Below are 18,913 nucleotides of genomic sequence, written 5' to 3'. Positions count from 1 at the left end.
TAAGCTACATAGACAAGATATGAGTGTGGAGAGAAACAGCAGTAAGCTACATAGACAAGATATGAGTGTGGAGAGAAACAGCAGTAAGCTACATAGACAAGATATGAGTGTGGAGAGAAACAGCAGTAAGCTACATAGACAAGATATGAGTGTGGAGAGAAACAGCAGTAAGCTACATAGACAAGATATGAGTGTGGAGAGAAACAGCAGTAAGCTACATAGACAAGATATGAGTGTGGAGAGAAACAGCAGTAAGCTACATAGACAAGATATGAGTGTGGAGAGAAACAGCAGTAAGCTACATAGACAAGATATGAGTGTGGAGAGAAACAGCAGTAAGCTACATAGACAAGATATGAGTGTGGAGAGAAACAGCAGTAAGCTACATAGACAAGATATGAGTGTGGAGAGAAACAGCAGTAAGCTACATAGACAAGATATGAGTGTGGAGAGAAACAGCAGTAAGCTACATAGACAAGATATGAGTGTGGAGAGAAACAGCAGTAAGCTACATAGACAAGATATGAGTGTGGAGAGAAACAGCAGTAAGCTACATAGACAAGATATGAGTGTGGAGAGAAACAGCAGTAAGCTACATAGACAAGATATGAGTGTGGAGAGAAACAGCAGTAAGCTACATAGACAAGATATGAGTGTGGAGAGAAACAGCAGTAAGCTACATAGACAAGATATGAGTGTGGAGAGAAACAGCAGTAAGCTACATAGACAAGATATGAGTGTGGAGAGAAACAGCAGTAAGCTACATAGACAAGATATGAGTGTGGAGAGAAACAGCAGTAAGCTACATAGACAAGATATGAGTGTGGAGAGAAACAGCAGTAAGCTACATAGACAAGATATGAGTGTGGAGAGAAACAGCAGTAAGCTACATAGACAAGATATGAGTGTGGAGAGAAACAGCAGTAAGCTACATAGACAAGATATGAGTGTGGAGAGAAACAGCAGTAAGCTACATAGACAAGATATGAGTGTGGAGAGAAACAGCAGTAAGCTACATAGACAAGATATGAGTGTGGAGAGAAACAGCAGTAAGCTACATAGACAAGATATGAGTGTGGAGAGAAACAGCAGTAAGCTACATAGACAAGATATGAGTGTGGAGAGAAACAGCAGTAAGCTACATAGACAAGATATGAGTGTGGAGAGAAACAGCAGTAAGCTACATAGACAAGATATGAGTGTGGAGAGAAACAGCAGTAAGCTACATAGACAAGATATGAGTGTGGAGAGAAACAGCAGTAAGCTACATAGACAAGATATGAGTGTGGAGAGAAACAGCAGTAAGCTACATAGACAAGATATGAGTGTGGAGAGAAACAGCAGTAAGCTACATAGACAATAGGGGAATGGATTTAGCCAATATAAAGAACCCACAAAGAGATGGACTGTATTTAGTTCTCTTTGACAGCAAAAGAAAACTATGAGAATGTTCACAATACCTCAAAAAGTATATCAAGGTTCATTTCCCATGGAATAAACTGGCTGGTCAGTATCCAACATGAGAAATATTACCGTTGACGTCATATACACTTGATAGATCCCTTACGTCTTTTCACAAAACACATTTTTTAATGGAAAATGACATTCGTTTGCACTGATGGTGCAAGAAATGTCCAACTGTATTAAGCACATGTTACAGTGTTATTTTCATTGCAGTGCTTTACAGCTTTGCTTAATTTATCTTCCAGACATGGACATTTTATAAATAATCTCTGATACACATAGCACATTAGCTAATAGGACTACAGCAGAAACATAATCCTGCAGCAACAGGAAATGGGAGTTATTATGTGGATTAGAATTAATTACCATTTTTGTAGCGGTTGATGCATTTTTCGTAACTTCAGAAGCCATTTTAAACCTCAAATGCAGTACAAGTTTTACATTTCTCCTGCAACAGGTTGATCAAATTAAGATTCTACATCTGTAGTTTGGCACCATCTTTATTCTGTTGTGAGTGTGACGCAAAGACAATAATACTAAATTACTTTGGTTACAGCATCGGTACAACTACATCACGAGCTTCAGTGAATTGTTCCTTTTGCTGAGCAAATCTGTAATGTACCTCAGCATGGAAAACCAACCAAACATACAGTCTAACAACTTAGAATTGTACAAGTATGCTGCATCCTTGCACATGAGGTTGGTGGCACCTTAATTGGGGAGGACAGGCTTGTGGTAATGGCTGGAGCGGAATTAATGGAATGGTATTAAATACATCAAACACATCCATGTGTTTGATGCCATTTCATTTGCTCCGTTCCAGCCATTATTATGAGCCATCCTCCCCTCAGCAGCCTCCACTGCGTCCTAGTTCCCAATAAATGAAGAGGTGCACGACACATAGAGAGAGAAGCACAAGACACGTGCATTTAGAAATTGTAGCAGATCATTACAAGCAGAGAATAAAGGTGTTTTGCTCAACTCTAGGACAACATGATGCAATATATAGCACTGTCCTATACAATAAAAACACAGAACACTCAACAAAGTATAGCCAAGGTTGTCTATACGTATGCTTAACTTGGGCAGGAGCTGAGTACCGGAGCTGAGTACCGGAGCTGAGTACCGGCACCTTACATTTTTCTACTGGCTGTTCTTCTTCTAGAATATTAGCTGAGAAGTATTGTGGAGCTCCTGCACCTAAATAAAAACAGTAGCAGCATGTAAAATGAGTACCGGCACCTACTGTATTTCAGTCCAAGTCAAGCACTGCTGCCAATAGAGTAAAACACAATGTGGAAATACTACATACTACAGTAAAAAAATAACCCTTTTTAATACAATTGTACAGAAAAAAAACGTAACAATTGAACTGATGTAGCTAACATGTGCAAGAACACTTTGAAGAAATGAAGTGATTGATTCCCACTCAGTTGTGTATTTCATTTCCACTGGTATAAAAACCTAATCAATTCTCTTTCTCCTCAGGTGAAAAAAAGCTCACTTTTGTGTGATTGCACCAGGCAATATAAAAACTGTTCTATATTTTTGCGACAAAAGTACAGACTACTAGTTGACGATGATATACAAAGACATGGAACTTCCAGAGCCTGATAGTTTCTGCATCAGATGAGGCTGCATGTCAATCATCTAAAGTGGCTTCCTCTCCATCGTTACAGATCTAGTAATATTTAGTTAATTAACACAGGCTAGTTGAAAGCGATATGGAGAACGCCTACATGGAATTAGTTTTCACCGGTCCAGTTTTCTAAAGTCAGCAATGACATGGAAAAGAGACAAGGAAAGGAAGCCACTTTACACTACTTACATGAACCCTAAGATGCATGAAATGACTCAAGACAAGATCCCTGGAAAAGTCTTGGAAGTCATATAATGAATGAATGGCTATGAGACTGAAATCAACAAGAGTGATATCTGATCCAAGAGATAGTGACCCGGGATCATGTCAGTGATGGTGACCCTCATCCAATTCGTTCAGAGTTGAGCTGCCTCTTCTGCTGCCATCATTCAATGAAATGTTTCTGACAACAGAAGTTAGTTGTTGCAACATGGGTGATCATGTCCGTTTTCTGACCAATGCCACAAGTGGAATTATTTTCGGTAAGTCACACAGCATTGACGAGTCTGGGAGGCGTTTCCCAAAATCTTTGTAGCTAACAAGGTACTTTATTTCTCTCCACAACTATAGACCCAGACCACTTGTAGAACAGAAAAGTGCTTAATTCAAATAATTTAGCTAATTTAGACAGGCAGACTAATTCTGATCTTTTTTTCACCAATCAGATCAGCTCTGAAAAGGATGTCAAAAGACCAATTAGTGTTCAAAAATATCAGAATTAGGCTGCCTGTCTAAACGCAGCTATAGATTTTTAAACATATTTTTATGAAACTGTAGCTACTGTGATTTGTTAAGAGAAATTCAGAGCCACCCCACTGGGTACAGACGTCAGTTCAACGTCTAGTTTTGATTTACATTTGGTTGAGTTGTTAACTAACGTGAATTCAACGTGAAATCAACAACAAATGTCACCATGTCATTGGATTTAGCTTAAAGGTTGGGTGACAAAAATATGAAATGCCCTTATGTTGATGACTTTTTTCAAATACAATCAGTTTTCCACATTGATTCAACATAATCGCATAGATTTTGGGGGGTTAAAATGATGTGGAAACAACGTTGATTCAACCAGTTTGTGCCCAGTGGGACTTAAGCCAAGAAGCTTTCATGAAACTCACCCATGACCTGATCAGTTCTCCTTTAGCCCTTCCCTTTAAATGAAACAGATCTGACCAATTAACTTGACTTGAGTCCTGTTTCATCTTGACTGTTGGGCAGTGACAAGGGAGCACCATAAGTGTAAGTATCCAGCACTTTTCTCTCACAGTCTGTAAAAACCCCCAGAAAACCCCACAACCACACATGGTTGCTCTCAGAAGTCAGAGTCAGCATCCATAAGCTCCGCCTCCATCAGGTTGGTTCTAGAGTGGATCTGCCCCCACTCAGCCCTCCTTTGACCCCCCTGCGACCTCCCCACGTGGTCTGTCCTCCCAGACAGCCCTGCCATAGGCGCCACCTCCCCGGAGTAGTGGATCGCTCCATTGGGCTGCCAGAAGGAGAGGGGTGGTGGTTGGGGGCGGCAGCGAGGCCCCAGGCCGAGGTCCTCTGGCAGGTCGCTGAGGGAGAGGGGGTTGAGGTCAGGGTACCTGCTCCTCTGGCTAGAGGAGGCCCCCAGGGCTCCTCCGTACCTCTCCTGGTAGGGCAGGGGATGAGAGGGCCTAAACTCAGGGTAAGAGCCTGGAAGGACGTCCTCAGCCTCCTGGTGCTGCCTCAGATTGGCCACCAGGCTCCTGTGGCCGGGCAGCTTGGGTAGCCGGGGCACCGAGCTGGTGCCAAACTCTCGCTGACGGTAGCCCTGGTGTTCGGCCAGCTCCTCCAGAGGACGCGCCTCCTTCTTCCTCTTCTTCCTCTTCTTCTTCCTCTTCATCATCTCAGGGGAGATCTCCGCCTCCACCATCCACAGCTTGTTCCTCTCCTCTGGCGGTGGAACTGGGTGAAAGAGCAGGGGTAGATTCAGACTCATAGTGGTAACATGGTAGCAGGATTAAATCAGACTGGTGGCTGAACTGACAATTCTGCAGCCTGGTTATATAATACTGAATACTGCCATTGTGAGCGCAGCATTCGGTCTGGCTTAACCAGGCTAGTAACATAGGCCCTGTTTGAATCTGTACATGACTGGATAAGCGAAAGTAAAGGCCTTATCCCATTGCTTTAACCAATCCAACTGTCTACGATCTGTTATCGTTTCAAGAAAGAATGCAATGAACTCAAGGAAGAGTGCAGATGTCAGACAATGTCTCTAAGCAGGTGGCAGCTCTCACCAGGTGTCCCTGTAGGGGTGACAGAGATGTCCTGCGGTAGAATGGCGCCCCTCCTGGCCACCATCTTGGTCACATGCTGGGCCCAGGCTGAAGACATCTCGTTGGATGGCTCCCCGTTCAGGTCAAAGTTGATGCCAGCTACCAATGAGAAAGAAGACAAGACAGCTCAACCATTACTATCCATTATATAGTAGAAGATCTCAACCATTACTATCCATTATACAGTAGAAGATCTCAACCATTACTATCCATTATACAGTAGAAGATCTCAACCATTACTATCCATTATACAGTAGAGCTCAACCATTACTATCCATTATATAGTAGAAGATCTCAACCATTACTATCCATTATACAGTAGAAGATCTCAACCATTACTATCCATTATACAGTAGAGCTCAACCATTACTATCCATTATATAGTAGAAGAGCTCAACCATTACTATCCATTATACAGTAGAAGAGCTCAACCATTACTATCCATTATACAGTAGAAGATCTCAACCATTACTATCCATTATACAGTAGAGCTCAACCATTACTATCCATTATATAGTAGAAGAGCTCAACCATTACTATCCATTATATAGTAGAAGAGCTCAACCATTACTATCCATTATACAGTAGAGCTCAACCATTACTATCCATTATACAGTAGAGCTCAACCATTACTATCCATTATACAGTAGAGCTCAACCATTACTATCCATTATACAGTAGAGCTCAACCATTACTATCCATTATACAGTAGAGCTCAACCATTACTATCCATTATACAGTAGAATAGCTCAACCATTACTATCCATTATACAGTAGAAGAGCTCAACCATTACTATCCATTATATAGTAGAAGAGCTCAACCATTACTATCCATTATACAGTAGAAGAGCTCAACCATTACTATCCATTATACAGTAGAGCTCAACCATTACTATCCATTATACAGTAGAGCTCAACCATTACTATCCATTATATAGTAGAAGAGCTCAACCATTACTATCCATTATATAGTAGAAGAGCTCAACCATTACTATCCATTATATAGTAGAAGAGCTCAACCATTACTATGCATTCAGCAAAAACCCCAAAGAGGTTATTTATATCGTAGAAGGCTCCCCCTGGAGTCCCCTGCAGTGTTCCAATAACTAACAGTTCATACAGTCCCTCCAACATAAGCAAGCATGCTGCCACAGCCGCCTCAGTGCTTACATTATCTGATGACTCAGTCATTCACTGCTAGTGTCAGACAGACTTCTCAATGACATTCACTACTAGTGTCAGACAGATTTCTCAATGACATTCACTACGAGTGTCAGACAGACTTCTCAATGACATTCACTGCTAGTGTCAGACATACTTCTCAATGAGATTCACTACTAGTGTCAGACAGACTTCTCAATGACATTCACTGCTAGTGTCAGACAGACTTCTCAATGACATTCACTACTAGTGTCAGACAGACTTCTCAATGACATTCACTGCTAGTGTCAGACAGACTTGTCAATGACATTCACTGCTAGTGTCAGACAGACTTCTCAATGACATTCACTACTAGTGTCAGACAGACTTCTCAATGACATTCACTACTAGTGTCAGACAGACTTCTCAATGACATTCACTACTAGTGTCAGACAGACTTCTCAATGACATTCACTACTAGTGTCAGACAGACTTGTCAATGACATTCACTCTTAGTTGTAACATTGAAGCGTAGTGGAATCTCCATTAATATCAGCCAGGAGTTCCTCAATGATAAAAAAAATATGGCATTTCATCTGCATAAAGAGGCATCCAATTCAGCCTTTTGGACAGCTCCTTCTACGGGTCTTTGTGGACTTACCTACTGGCCCGTCATGAGAGACAGTCTGCATGCTGAAGGACAGCTCCTTCTACGGGTCTTTGTGGACTTACCTACTGGCCCGTCATGAGAGACAGTCTGCATGCTGAAGGACAGCTCCTTCTACGGGTCTTTGTGGACTTACCTACTGGCCCGTCATGAGAGACAGTCTGCATGCTGAAGGACAGCTCCTTCTACGGGTCTTTGGGGACTTACCTACTGGCCCGTCATGAGAGACAATCTGCATGCTGAAGGACAGCTCCTTCTACAGGTCTTTATGGACTTACCTACTGGCCCGTCATGAGAGACAGTCTGCATGCTGAAGGACAGCTCCTTCTACGGGTCTTTATGGACTTACCTACTGGCCCGTCATGAGAGACAGTCTGCATGCTGAAGGACAGCTCCTTCTACGGGTCTTTATGGACTTACCTACTGGCCCGTCATGGGAGACAGTCTGCATGCTGAAGGACAGCTCCTTCTACGGGTCTTTATGGACTTACCTACTGGCCCGTCATGAGAGACAGTCTGCATGCTGAAGGACAGCTCCTTCTACGGGTCTTTGTGGACTTACCTACTGGCCCGTCATGAGAGACAGTCTGCATGCTGAAGGACAGCTCCTTCTACGGGTCTTTGTGGACTTACCTACTGGCCCGTCATGAGAGACAGTGTGCATGCTGAAGGACAGCTCCTTCTACGGGTCTTTGGGGACTTACCTACTGGACCGTCCTGAGAGACAGTCTGCATGCTGAAGGACAGCTCCTTCTACGGGTCTTTGTGGACTTACCTACTGGCCCGTCATGAGAGACAGTGTGCATGCTGAAGGACAGCTCATTCTACGGGTCTTTGGGGACTTACCTACTGGCCCGTCATGAGAGACAGTCGGCATGCTGAAGGACAGCTCCTTCTACGGGTCTTTGTGGACTTACCTACTGGCCCGTCATGAGAGACAGTGTGCATGCTGAAGGACAGCTCATTCTACGGGTCTTTGGGGACTTACCTACTGGCCCGTCATGAGAGACAGTCTGCATGCTGAAGGACAGCTCCTTCTACGGGTCTTTGTGGACTTACCTACTGGCCCGTCATGAGAGACAGTGTGCATGCTGAAGGACTGCTCCTTCTCCGGGTCTTTGGGGACTTACCTACTTGCCCGTCATGAGAGACAGTCTGCATGCTGAAGGACAGCTCCTTCTACGGGTCTTTGGGGACTTGCCTACTGGCCCGTCATGAGAGACAGTGTGCATGCTGAAGGACAGCTCCTTCTCCGGGTCTTTGGGGACTTACCTACTGGCCCGTCATGAGAGACAGTGTGCATGCTGAAGGACAGCTCCTTCTCCGGGTCTTTGTGGAGCTCCTTGCGCTTAGAGAAGGCCTTGGCTATCATCTTGCTCTTCTTTATCCTCTTGGGCTCATCGTCGCTACGGCCGATAACCCTATGACAGGAACAACAGGTAGATAAATCACAAGGTGACAGACAATGTTGACGTATCCCTTGACGTGCCAATCGTGGTAAATTGTGCAGACATTAAAGCTGAAATCCGTACTTGGTGAAACTACCACGTCCGTTTGAGATACTACAACAAACAAGTAGTTGCATCAAACAACAAACACTGTATTTTTCCACTCAGACATCATTGCTGGTTAGATAGAACAGCATAGTATGTACTGAAGAAAACAAAATGTCTGATGCTGGTTCTCCTCTCCTCCGTTTCATCAACAAAACAAAAATAATAACAAATGTGCTGGGGGGGCGAACAGTGGCGCTGTTTCACCTGATGCAGATTTAAGCTTTAATACACAGATGATGCTGTGTGAATATGCCTCAGAGAGATAATACAATGTGTAACTCCATACTTGGAATATTGTTGGTAAAGTTCATGTACTATTTTCTTGTAGCCTATTTTCTCACCTTTTATCTACAAGAAAAGCCTTTTTGCTACAAAGGGACTGCCGCCCAGTCTAGTTTTCTGTGTGTGTTCTAAAGGAAATGGCTGCTTACTTGCACCAGGTGCGTTTCCAGATGAGGATAGTGGCCTTGGTCCACACCCAGGTGCTCATGGCGATGCCCGTGCCGAACATAGAGAACAGATTAATCTTTTCCACCAGTAGACTGGGACGGTTCTTGATAGTACATTCTGGGATCGGCTTGTTGGTCTGATGAGCGATCGTCACATTGGCCTCGCACCTGTTCAAAGCCAGCGCAGCGTTCATCAATCAATCCTCAGAGATCTTTTTTACCAGGCAGTTGCTTTTGCTGTGGTAAAATACTCTACATACACACACCCACTGTAAAGCCATATAAATGAGGCATATTCACATACTGAACTGTTGACATTAACCAGTTGTTTACTTGTTCAGACAGGAAAGAGAAATGTACATTTCTGAGGTGAAATTCATACCAGTCCACTCAAAGTCAACAGAGTGGAGAAATAAGGCTGCATTCACAGCACAACAAACCGGTAGGGCTGTGGTTACCACCAGTCTCAACAGCATCATCTGCTGGGAATCTCCCACTACACCATACAACTGAGGGAATGTTCCAATACTCTTAAATCTCCCACTATCCCATACAACTGAGGGCATGTTCCAATACTCTTAAATCTCCCACTATCCCATACAACTGAGGGCATGTTCCAATACTCTTAAATCTCCCACTACACCATACAACTGAGGGCATGTTCCAATACTCTTAAATCTCCCACTACACCATACAACTGAGGGCTTTTTGTAATACTCTTAAATCTCCCACTATCCCATACAACTGAGGGCATGTTCCAATACTCTTAAATCTCCCACTACACCATACAACTGAGGGCATGTTCCAATACTCTTAAATCTCCCACTACACCTTACAACTGAGGGCATGTTCCAATACTCTTAAATCTCCCACTATCCCATACAACTGAGGGCATGTTCCAATACTCTTAAATCTCCCACTACACCTTACAACTGAGGGCTTGTTCTAATACTCTTAAATCTCCCACTACATCATACAACTGGGGCCATGTTCCAATACTCTTAAATGTATATTTCCTTCCTCCCTTCCTTGAAGTAATCCCTCGTCTGTCATATTGGATTGATTTAGGGAAACTTTCCATTGCAAAGCTTTTACCAATTATGTCATGTCAAATATTGGTGATTATTCCCATGTTCTGAGAAAATATATATTGTTTTAGTATTCCAAAAGGGCCCAGAAGTCCTTGGGTCCTCAACACCTGTTTTGAAGTTGCAGTGTTGAATATAGTTTGGGGTTACTGTAGGCTACATGAGGAGAAAAGGAACTCACAACACATATTCTCTGAAGCTCTTCTCCCACTCAGCCTGGTTGAAGAAGTCATAGAAGTGGCAGCCAAACGTGATTAATACAAAGCCAAACGCCAGGAACCCAAATATACCTGATGAAGAGGAATTACACAAATTATTAGAGATATTTGAAATTCCAGAAACCTCAGGTGTCAGGACACAATATACTTTATATGAAGATAAAACCAAAGTGTTATATAACATATATCGTGCAACAGAATCTACAGTCAATCTATGATGAGGCAATTTAAGTGGCTTTATCAAAGGTTTATTCTAGCATGCTATTGTAGCATTTCCAGGGGGGGGGGCAGTGCTAGGTCTAACTAGGATCGCCTGACCCAAAGGCAGTGGATCTAACCACTGCTCCAAGAAAGCTAGCTCCCTTGTGGAAGCGGTTATCTGTCTTTTCAACACTAGCTAGGTTTGTTACACTGTTATGCCAGTGGTTTGACTCTGGATATCTGGTGATTTACAGCGAAGGGGTCATACCAAGTCTTAGCATTGTTTCGTTGATTTTGCTCGCTGCCTTCTCACTCAGAAGACCCGGGTGGTTACTCTTGATGGAGAACAACGTCATGACTCCTGCAGAAACAAACAGAGGAAATCACTTTGGGAACATCTATTTATTTGGTAGCGTTTAAATTCTGAAATATGAAAATGTCTCGTTTTTTGGGTTTGAGAGAACTCACCTCGTATGAGGAAATAGCCACCAATGACAAGCACAACTCCAATGGGAGCCAACACAAAGCCAGCACGGTAGTGGTAGTTCTTATAGCCCACGAAACAGATCCCACTGACAGAGTCTCCGTCCACCTGTGTCAAACAACAGAACAGAAACACATACATGTGTTTGAATGGCATAACGGCATAAAAGATCAATCATTTGGAAAACAAGAAATTCTGAGTCATTGTCTTTCCATCATGAAAAGGGAATAAAGTTGTCTCTAAACTGTAGACACGGTTTGGGATTACCCTATTGCAAAGTAACACTCAACTTAAAGCCTGCTGGTATAAAGCATTAAGATTCAGTTACAATGCATTGTGAGACTTGTCATAAGCATGTATAATGTGTTATTATCATAAGTATTATAAATCGCAAATCACAGTAATTACTATTTACAATGGCTAAAAGAAATGGTAGGTGTTCCATACCTCAGCGGTGGCTAGAATAGCCACAGTGAGGATGAAGGGGACGGACCATGTGACCATGTGGAAGTATGAGGTCTTGCCCGACAAGGGCTGGTGGGTGGTGCCCAGGGCCTTGAAGGACGTGTGCCAGGCGTAGGTCAGCATGACAAACCAGATCACCCCAGACATCAGGGAGTAGTAGACGAGGCTGAAGATGATGACACACGACAGAGTCTCGGTGGACCTGGATGGAGAGAGGGAGAGAGAGAGCGAAGGAAGTTAATGACTCAATCATTTTTAAGAGTACACTGCCATTGCATTGGCTATATGTGTGTTATTAATTATCTGAAAATGTCAATCAATCAGCCAACCAATCAACCAATCAAGTTTGAGAAACAAAGCGAACTTGTGAAAACGAACCTCCTGACTCCTGTACTAGCTAAATACAAGACCTACGAACCTCACTGGAAGATTCAAGAAATACTCCTTCAAATTGTATTTTCACATCTTATCTCATAATACTCCCACTTTCTTTCAACCCCTTCAATGTGTGTGTGTGTGTGAACAGTTTATGTGTGTGTCTCAGGGGGTTGGGTCGTAGGCAAAAACCACAATTGATTGACAATAAAATGTTAAGTGTTCTCCTTCTTCACTTACGAGGGCTCCCCTAAACGCATGGTGTTGTCACTCTTACATACGATCTCTTTGCGAGCTCCATCCATGAACTGAGCCAGCCAGCCGATACTGCCCATGAAGAAACAGGTATTGATGTAGAAGAGGATGACGGCGGGGTAACGGTTTGAATTCTTCCAGTCCGCCAGAAAGGTGGCCTGTGAAAGGAGAGGGAAAGAGAGAGGGAGAGAGAGGGGGAAAGAGAGAGGGAAAGAGAGAGGGAGAGAGAGAGGGAAAGAGAGAGGGAGAGAGAGAGGGAAAGAGAGAGGGAGAGAGAGAGGGAAAGAGAGAGGGAAAGAGAGAGGGAAAGAGAGAGGGAGAGAAGAGATGAATATAAATGGAAAACACTTTTTTTCTGTCCTTAGAAAGGCCAACTCACCGAAACACATAGTTCTCCGCAAATTGCTAACAATATCAGATAATAAAAAGCATTGTTTTGACAACTTCTGTGAAAAGCAGTATGAACCCATTATCTGAACAAGAATGGTATGTGTGTTACAATACCAGTATCTTCATTCCATTTGTAATCTCAAATATAAAAGTTAAAAGTCAAGTCAAAAAAAGTTGTTGCTAACAGCTGCAAGTTACACTTGGAATTATGGGTAATGTTGTCCACAACACTGCTGTGTGAAGCTCACCAGAGTGAAAAAGGTGCAGAGCAGGGTGACGGTGCCGAACACAGCGATGTAGGCGTGCATGTCCGAGTGCTCCTCGTCGGTGAACAGGGGGTTGTTACACTGAATGCCGCAGCCCTCCACATCTTTGTACCAGCTGGCCTGAACATCTGTCTTCACCAGGGGGGCTTCGCAGTGTCCCGATGTGTTGAACTTCAGCTTCTGCACCTCGTTCTGTCTCACCGTGGACGGAAGGCACATTGAGCTCATATTGGCACTCTGTTTGGTCGATTTTTCATATGAGGCGTGCGCCTCAATATTATATAGTATTTTATAAACTGGGTGGTTCGAGCTCTGAATGCTGATTGGCTGACAGCTGTTGTATATCAGACCGTATACCACGGGTACGTCAAAACATTTATTTGAACTGCTCTAATTATGTTGGGTAATCAGTTTATAATAACAATAAGGCACCTCAGGGGTAACAAAATGTGGAAAACGTCAAGAGGTCAGAATACTTTCTGAATGCACTGTATATAATATATTATAGTATTATAGAGTATAATATCGACAGCCATTTTAGACTGAAAAACAATGACACTAGCCTGTTGACTAGATGGGTGGCTCCATGGAGGGGCCACCCACTGGGCACAGACTACAATTCAACGTCTACTCCACGTTGGTTCAATGTAATTTCATTGAAATGAACAACGTTGATTCGACCAGTGTGTGCCCAGTGGGTTGACAGTGCTGAAGCCCCCTCAATAATTGGCCTAGCACCCCATCTGCACACATGCATAGTGAGAGCATCTACCATACCGTGCAGCCCATGGGGTACTTGTCCGTCTCCTCACACTTGAGGAAGTTGGGCCAGCCCCTCTCCTGGTCCACGATGCTGCAGGGGCGACGCGTAGCCTGGCACAGGTGCTGGCTGGGAAGCTCCACCTGCCCGTTGTCACACTTGGGCATGTAGACGGCACACAGCAGGGGCTGGATGACCGCCCAGCAGCGAGGGGCGTTCCTCAGACCTGAATGGGTGAGAAGGGAGGTGAGGGACAATAATGTAGCTTGGGTTGACTTCAGTAGACACCAAATGAATGAGAATGCTCCTAAACTGAGAGAAATTGGCAGGTAGGTACCACAAGAAACGCTCATTTGAGTTTTTCTGCAGTGAAACATTTTGCTACGGTGTGCCCTAATGAACACAAACCTGGTGCTCCAGCCTGTTTGTGCCTTATCAAACTCCTCTCTGGGTTTGTTCATTCATTGTCATGCCAACTATCTAAGTACGGTATGACATGACAACTATAATAGTGTTGGCTACAGCATATACAGAATGAGACCAGTCTGGATATAAATAATACATATTCATCACTTCAGTGTGGTGAGGATGATGATGGTGGTCACTGGGGTCAGGAGATAAATAGGACCTGGATGTTAATGATGGTGGTCACTGGGGTCAGGAGATAAATAGGATCTGGATGTTGATGATGGTCGTCACTAGGGTCAGGAGATAAATAGGACCTGGATGTTGAAGATGGTGGTCACTAGGGTCAGGAGATAAATAGGATCTGGATGTTGATGATGGTGGTCACTAGGGTCAGGAGATAAATAGGACCTGGATGTCGATGATGGTGGTGACTAGGGTCAGGAGATAAATAGGATCTGGATGTTGATGATGGTGGTCACTAGGGTCAATAGATAAATAGGACCTGGATGTTGATGATGGTGGTCACTAGGGTCAGGAGATAAATAGGTCCAGGATGTTGATGATGGTGGTCACTAGGGTCAGGAGATAAATAGGACCTGGATGTTGATGATGGTGGTCACTAGGGTCAGGAGATAAATAGGACCTGGATGTTGATGATGGTGGTCACTAGGGTCAGGAGATAAATAGGACCTGGATGTTGATGATGGTGGTCACTAGGGTCAGGAGATAAATAGGACCTGGATGTTGAAGATGGTGGTCACTAGGGTCAGGAGATAAATAGGATCTGGATGTTGATGATGGTGGTCACTAGGGTCAGGAGATAAATAGGACCTGGATGTTGATGATGGTGGTGACTAGGGTCAGGAGATAAATAGGATCTGGATGTTGATGATGGTGGTCACTAGGGTCAGGAGATAAATAGGTCCAGGATGTTGATGATGGTGGTCACTAGGGTCAGGAGATAAATAGGACCTGGATGTTGATGATGGTGGTCACTAGGGTCAGGAGATAAATAGGACCTGGATGTTGAAGATGGTGGTCACTAGGGTCAGGAGATAAATAGGATCTGGATGTTGATGATGGTGGTCACTAGGGTCAGGGGATAAATAGGACCTGGATGTTGATGATGGTGGTCACTAGGGTCAGGAGACAAATAGGTCCAGGATGTTGATGATGGTGGTCACTGGGGTCAGGCGATAAATAGGACCTGGATGTTGATGATGGTGGTCACTAGGGTCAGGAGATAAATAGGACCTGGATGTTGATGATGGTGGTCACTAGGGTCAGGAGATAAATAGGATCTGGATGTTGATGATGGTGGTCACTGGGGTCAGGAGATAAATAGGACCTGGATGTTGATGATGGTGGTCACTAGGGTCAGGAGATAAATAGGACCTGGATGTTGATGATGGTGGTCACTGGGGTCAGGAGATAAATAGGACCTGGATGTTGATGATGGTGGTCACTGGGGTCAGGAGATAAATAGGACCTGGATGTTGATGATGGTGGTCACTGGGGTCAGGAGATAAATAGGATCTGGATGTTGATGATGGTGGTCACTGGGGTCAGGAGATAAATAGGACCTGGATGTTGATGATGGTGGTCACTAGGGTCAGGAGATAAATAGGACCTGGATGTTGAAGATGGTGGTCACTAGGGTCAGGAGATAAATAGGACCTGGATGTTGACCCTGACTGGGATTGGTAGCTGGGGCCAGTGTCTATCAACTCAACACCTCAGCTGTTATGCCAATTGCTCCAAACCTCTTGATGAGGCAGCTAGCATTACAATATCATGCACTTGGAAGGTCACTAGTTGTGTGGTCTGTTGTTTTTCCCATGGTGGGGGTGGGGACGGGAACCACTCTACAGATCAGCTGAGGATTAGTGGAAGGAAATGCAGGTTGATGGATCACTAATGAGTGTTTATTAATGTGCAGGAATATCTAACACGTCAGAGAGAATCTTTTCTTTTCTTTATTTGCTCTTAACCCCCATTTCCTGCAAAAGTCCTATTCCCATGTATTTGGTCATTACAAAAACTATCCATTTGGAGGGGCCCTCAATATTTCATTGCCTAGTTAACAGGCTACACTATAACAATTAACCTACTGACCTCGCATGTGACTATAACCAAATCTACCTTAATGTTTAATAGCACGGTGTAATACATCTTATTACATGAAATATTATATAGTGCTACTGTTTTGACTTATAATAGAACATTCTGTTTATGTCAAATGGCAAGGTTAAGACTAAATAATCACAAGCGAAAGTTCAATGAATAATCACTAGTGAAAGTTCAACGTATAAAATACATAGATTTTATTTTACGTTTCCTTTTGCAAATGACGATATGAGCATCTAGATTGCATCTGATGCTAATAGAGGGAGTGGGGTCTGCACTTAATAACGCAACACAAATGTATAATACGTTTGTCAATTTATTTAATTTAAATTACAGTAAATGAACAACATGAACCCTTTGTACCTATGCTTATTAACCAAATACAGGCTTACCAGACCACATGGCCAACTTCTCAAATGCTTCGTCTTGGGTACTTGAGTCTTCAGCCAAGGCAAGAGACGTGTGCGTGTACGGTAGTGGGGACCCAAGACATGTATTATATTTAAGCACTTCACATGTTGTAGTTTTCTTGCAGAAATCATTGAAAATGGTTTCGTTTCTTTGTACCGTTACCGCATGAGTAACCAGAAAGGAGGCAGCCCAAACGCAAAGCATCCCCAACCCACCAACAATGGAACTCCATCCACGGGAAGACATCTTGGAGATTCAACGGTGCAACTTTGTTTCCAGGAAGAAAAAAAGTATACTTTGTATTCCAGTAATCTAAAAAGTAACCGTTAATAAAAATAGCACAAAGTGCTCTTGTTCATTTGATGCCGAATGTAACATTATGATACAATGAAACGAAACGTTTTCCCAGTTTTCACGCAGTCCCGAACTTTTTCATTTAGCATTTTGTCATATAATCCTTGATTTGTCACTGGAATTCCCTACACACAATCCGATCGCCACCAAAAAACGAAAAGATGCATGCATGATATTCAATTAAAATCAAGTGGAACTATTCCTTCCGCTGTTTTTGTTGGATATTAAAAAGAAATCAAAGTAACAGATTCACCCTCCCCCACAACTTGCCGTGAAAAGTCTGGAACTGTAACATGATCTCTAGTCTACGCGCTCCAACCCCCTCGCGCTCCCACTTTCCCCTCTTTTGCGGAAAAAAAATTATTTTCATTTCATCTATGTGGACCTATCCCAAAAAGGGCCGTTTTGGGGGATTTCTATAGAATTCTGCGTTGTGTCTGATGGAGTTCGGTCTTTGTTTCTCTCGCTTGCAGTCGTGTCTGCTATTTTGTTCTGCCTCTGGTATGCACATGGTGGGGGAGAGCCAAAGTAACAAAACCCTCTCATCCCATCCCCCTCTCCATGGGTAAAACTATGCCTTATAGGAATACCAAAACAATCTCTCTCCTGCAGTAAGAAAGCCATCTGTGTACCTTTATATCGTATGCTTATTTGTTTAACCGTCCGTTCATTTAGAGCCTTTATTTCTGACACAACACATTCGTCAAATCAATCACAATCAAATGTTATTGTCACCTGCTTCGTAAACAACAGGTGTAGACAGTGAAACGCTTACTTATGGGCCCTTACCAACACTGCAGAATACAATAAATAAATAAAACTAATAATAATAATAATATTTAAAAAAAATAGTAACACAAGGAATACATACATAATGAGAAATGATAGCTTGGCTATATAACTGGAGTACCTGGAAGACACTCACTTTGTTCATTTCCAAAAACAAGTCTTTGAAAGATCTCCAAAGACCCATATTTTCCTCCACGACTTACATCTGACCGTACCTCCTACATTTGCACTTGTTGCATTAAGAATGAATAGATTTGCAATCACAGACTGATCAGTTATGCTGGTGTGAACAAGCATTTCAGTAGTCTCTTCGATAGTACTTCAAATCTGTGATTAAACTAAAGCCTCACTTTGCCATACAATTGAAATCTTAGTGATTATGCGAGCACAGTAGGCTATATTTCGTTGTCAGCCCACTCCAAAGACTGTTCATTCACCACCACAAAAATGGTAACTGCAAGTTTATCCGCCAGTGGCATGCCAGTAGCCACTCAGGGAAAGTTTGTTGTCGTGGACATAAACAAGTCAATTATCCACTCCTTAGGCTACTTTGATTCTAAAAGATCAGACAAGATTGTCATTTTCTCTGCTTAAATTGCAGTTTCTAAACGAGTGTGCAGCCTACTGTATGGGTGTTGGTTGGGGGATGGGATGGCCTGGTGGAATTATAAAAAATGAATAACTTCATGGCATTTTGGATGTGTAAAAAAAGTTTGTCTTGTTTATTTCCTCCCAGTCCATATTAAATCAGTTTCCTAGGAGACCCTCATAATGGAAATGTGGATTCTGTCTCCCAGTTAAGGTAGCACTGCTCTTCACCCGAATGAGACCTCAAACTGACCAAGAAAACTTTCAGAGGTTGATTATAAGTTAACTGTAAATGAAGCCATAAGTGACTGACATTGGTCAGATTTAAGATTCTGTCTATATCAACCAATGGGACAGCCACACTGTAGATTTAATGAATGTTTCATCATTCACATAGACAGAACACCATACAGTCTCAAACAATCCTCTTCGTGCTTGTGATGTGATCAAAGCCTCTCTCTAACCTGACCGTTATAGGGCAGTGCATTAGATGTAATGCTCCAACAGCCTACCTCC

The 18,913-nt window shown here is 43.1% G+C and overlaps 1 protein-coding gene across 1 annotated transcript; it reads right to left on the bottom strand.

The window, feature by feature from the left end:
- Window positions 1–1,946: 1,946 nt before the first annotated feature.
- LOC116366453 (smoothened homolog) lies at window positions 1,947–17,807 on the bottom strand. Its single transcript, XM_031818547.1, has 12 exons — window positions 16,648–17,807; window positions 13,738–13,946; window positions 12,943–13,152; window positions 12,290–12,462; window positions 11,657–11,876; window positions 11,194–11,317; window positions 10,994–11,086; window positions 10,488–10,596; window positions 9,201–9,386; window positions 8,486–8,634; window positions 5,368–5,505; window positions 1,947–5,032 (listed from the first exon to the last, which is right to left on the bottom strand). The coding sequence occupies exons 1-12, from the start codon at window positions 16,910–16,912 to the stop codon at window positions 4,416–4,418; spliced, it is 2,493 nt and encodes an 830-aa protein (XP_031674407.1). The 5' UTR covers window positions 16,913–17,807; the 3' UTR covers window positions 1,947–4,415.
- Window positions 17,808–18,913: the final 1,106 nt, after the last annotated feature.

The sequence above is a fragment of the Oncorhynchus kisutch genome, unplaced genomic scaffold (genome assembly GCF_002021735.2).
Source record: "Oncorhynchus kisutch isolate 150728-3 unplaced genomic scaffold, Okis_V2 scaffold1472, whole genome shotgun sequence".
NCBI classification, from domain to species: Eukaryota; Metazoa; Chordata; class Actinopteri; order Salmoniformes; family Salmonidae; genus Oncorhynchus; species Oncorhynchus kisutch.
The sequence above is the reverse complement of the archived record's forward strand: the minus strand, read 5'-3'. Positions and strand labels throughout refer to the sequence as shown.

What these genes read in the sequence shown, in the direction of transcription:
- LOC116366453 (XM_031818547.1), bottom strand. Translation starts at nt 16,912, where the DNA reads ATGTCTTCCCGTGGATGGAGTTCCATTGTTGGTGGGTTGGGGATGCTT. An exon ending in GAAGTTGGCCATGTGGTCTG is followed by an intron (nt 13,947 to 16,647) that starts GTAAGCCTGTAT and finishes TCACCCATTCAG; the next exon opens with GTCTGAGGAACGCCCCTCGC. An exon ending in TCTGCACCTTTTTCACTCTG is followed by an intron (nt 12,463 to 12,942) that starts GTGAGCTTCACA and finishes CTCCTTTCACAG; the next exon opens with GCCACCTTTCTGGCGGACTG.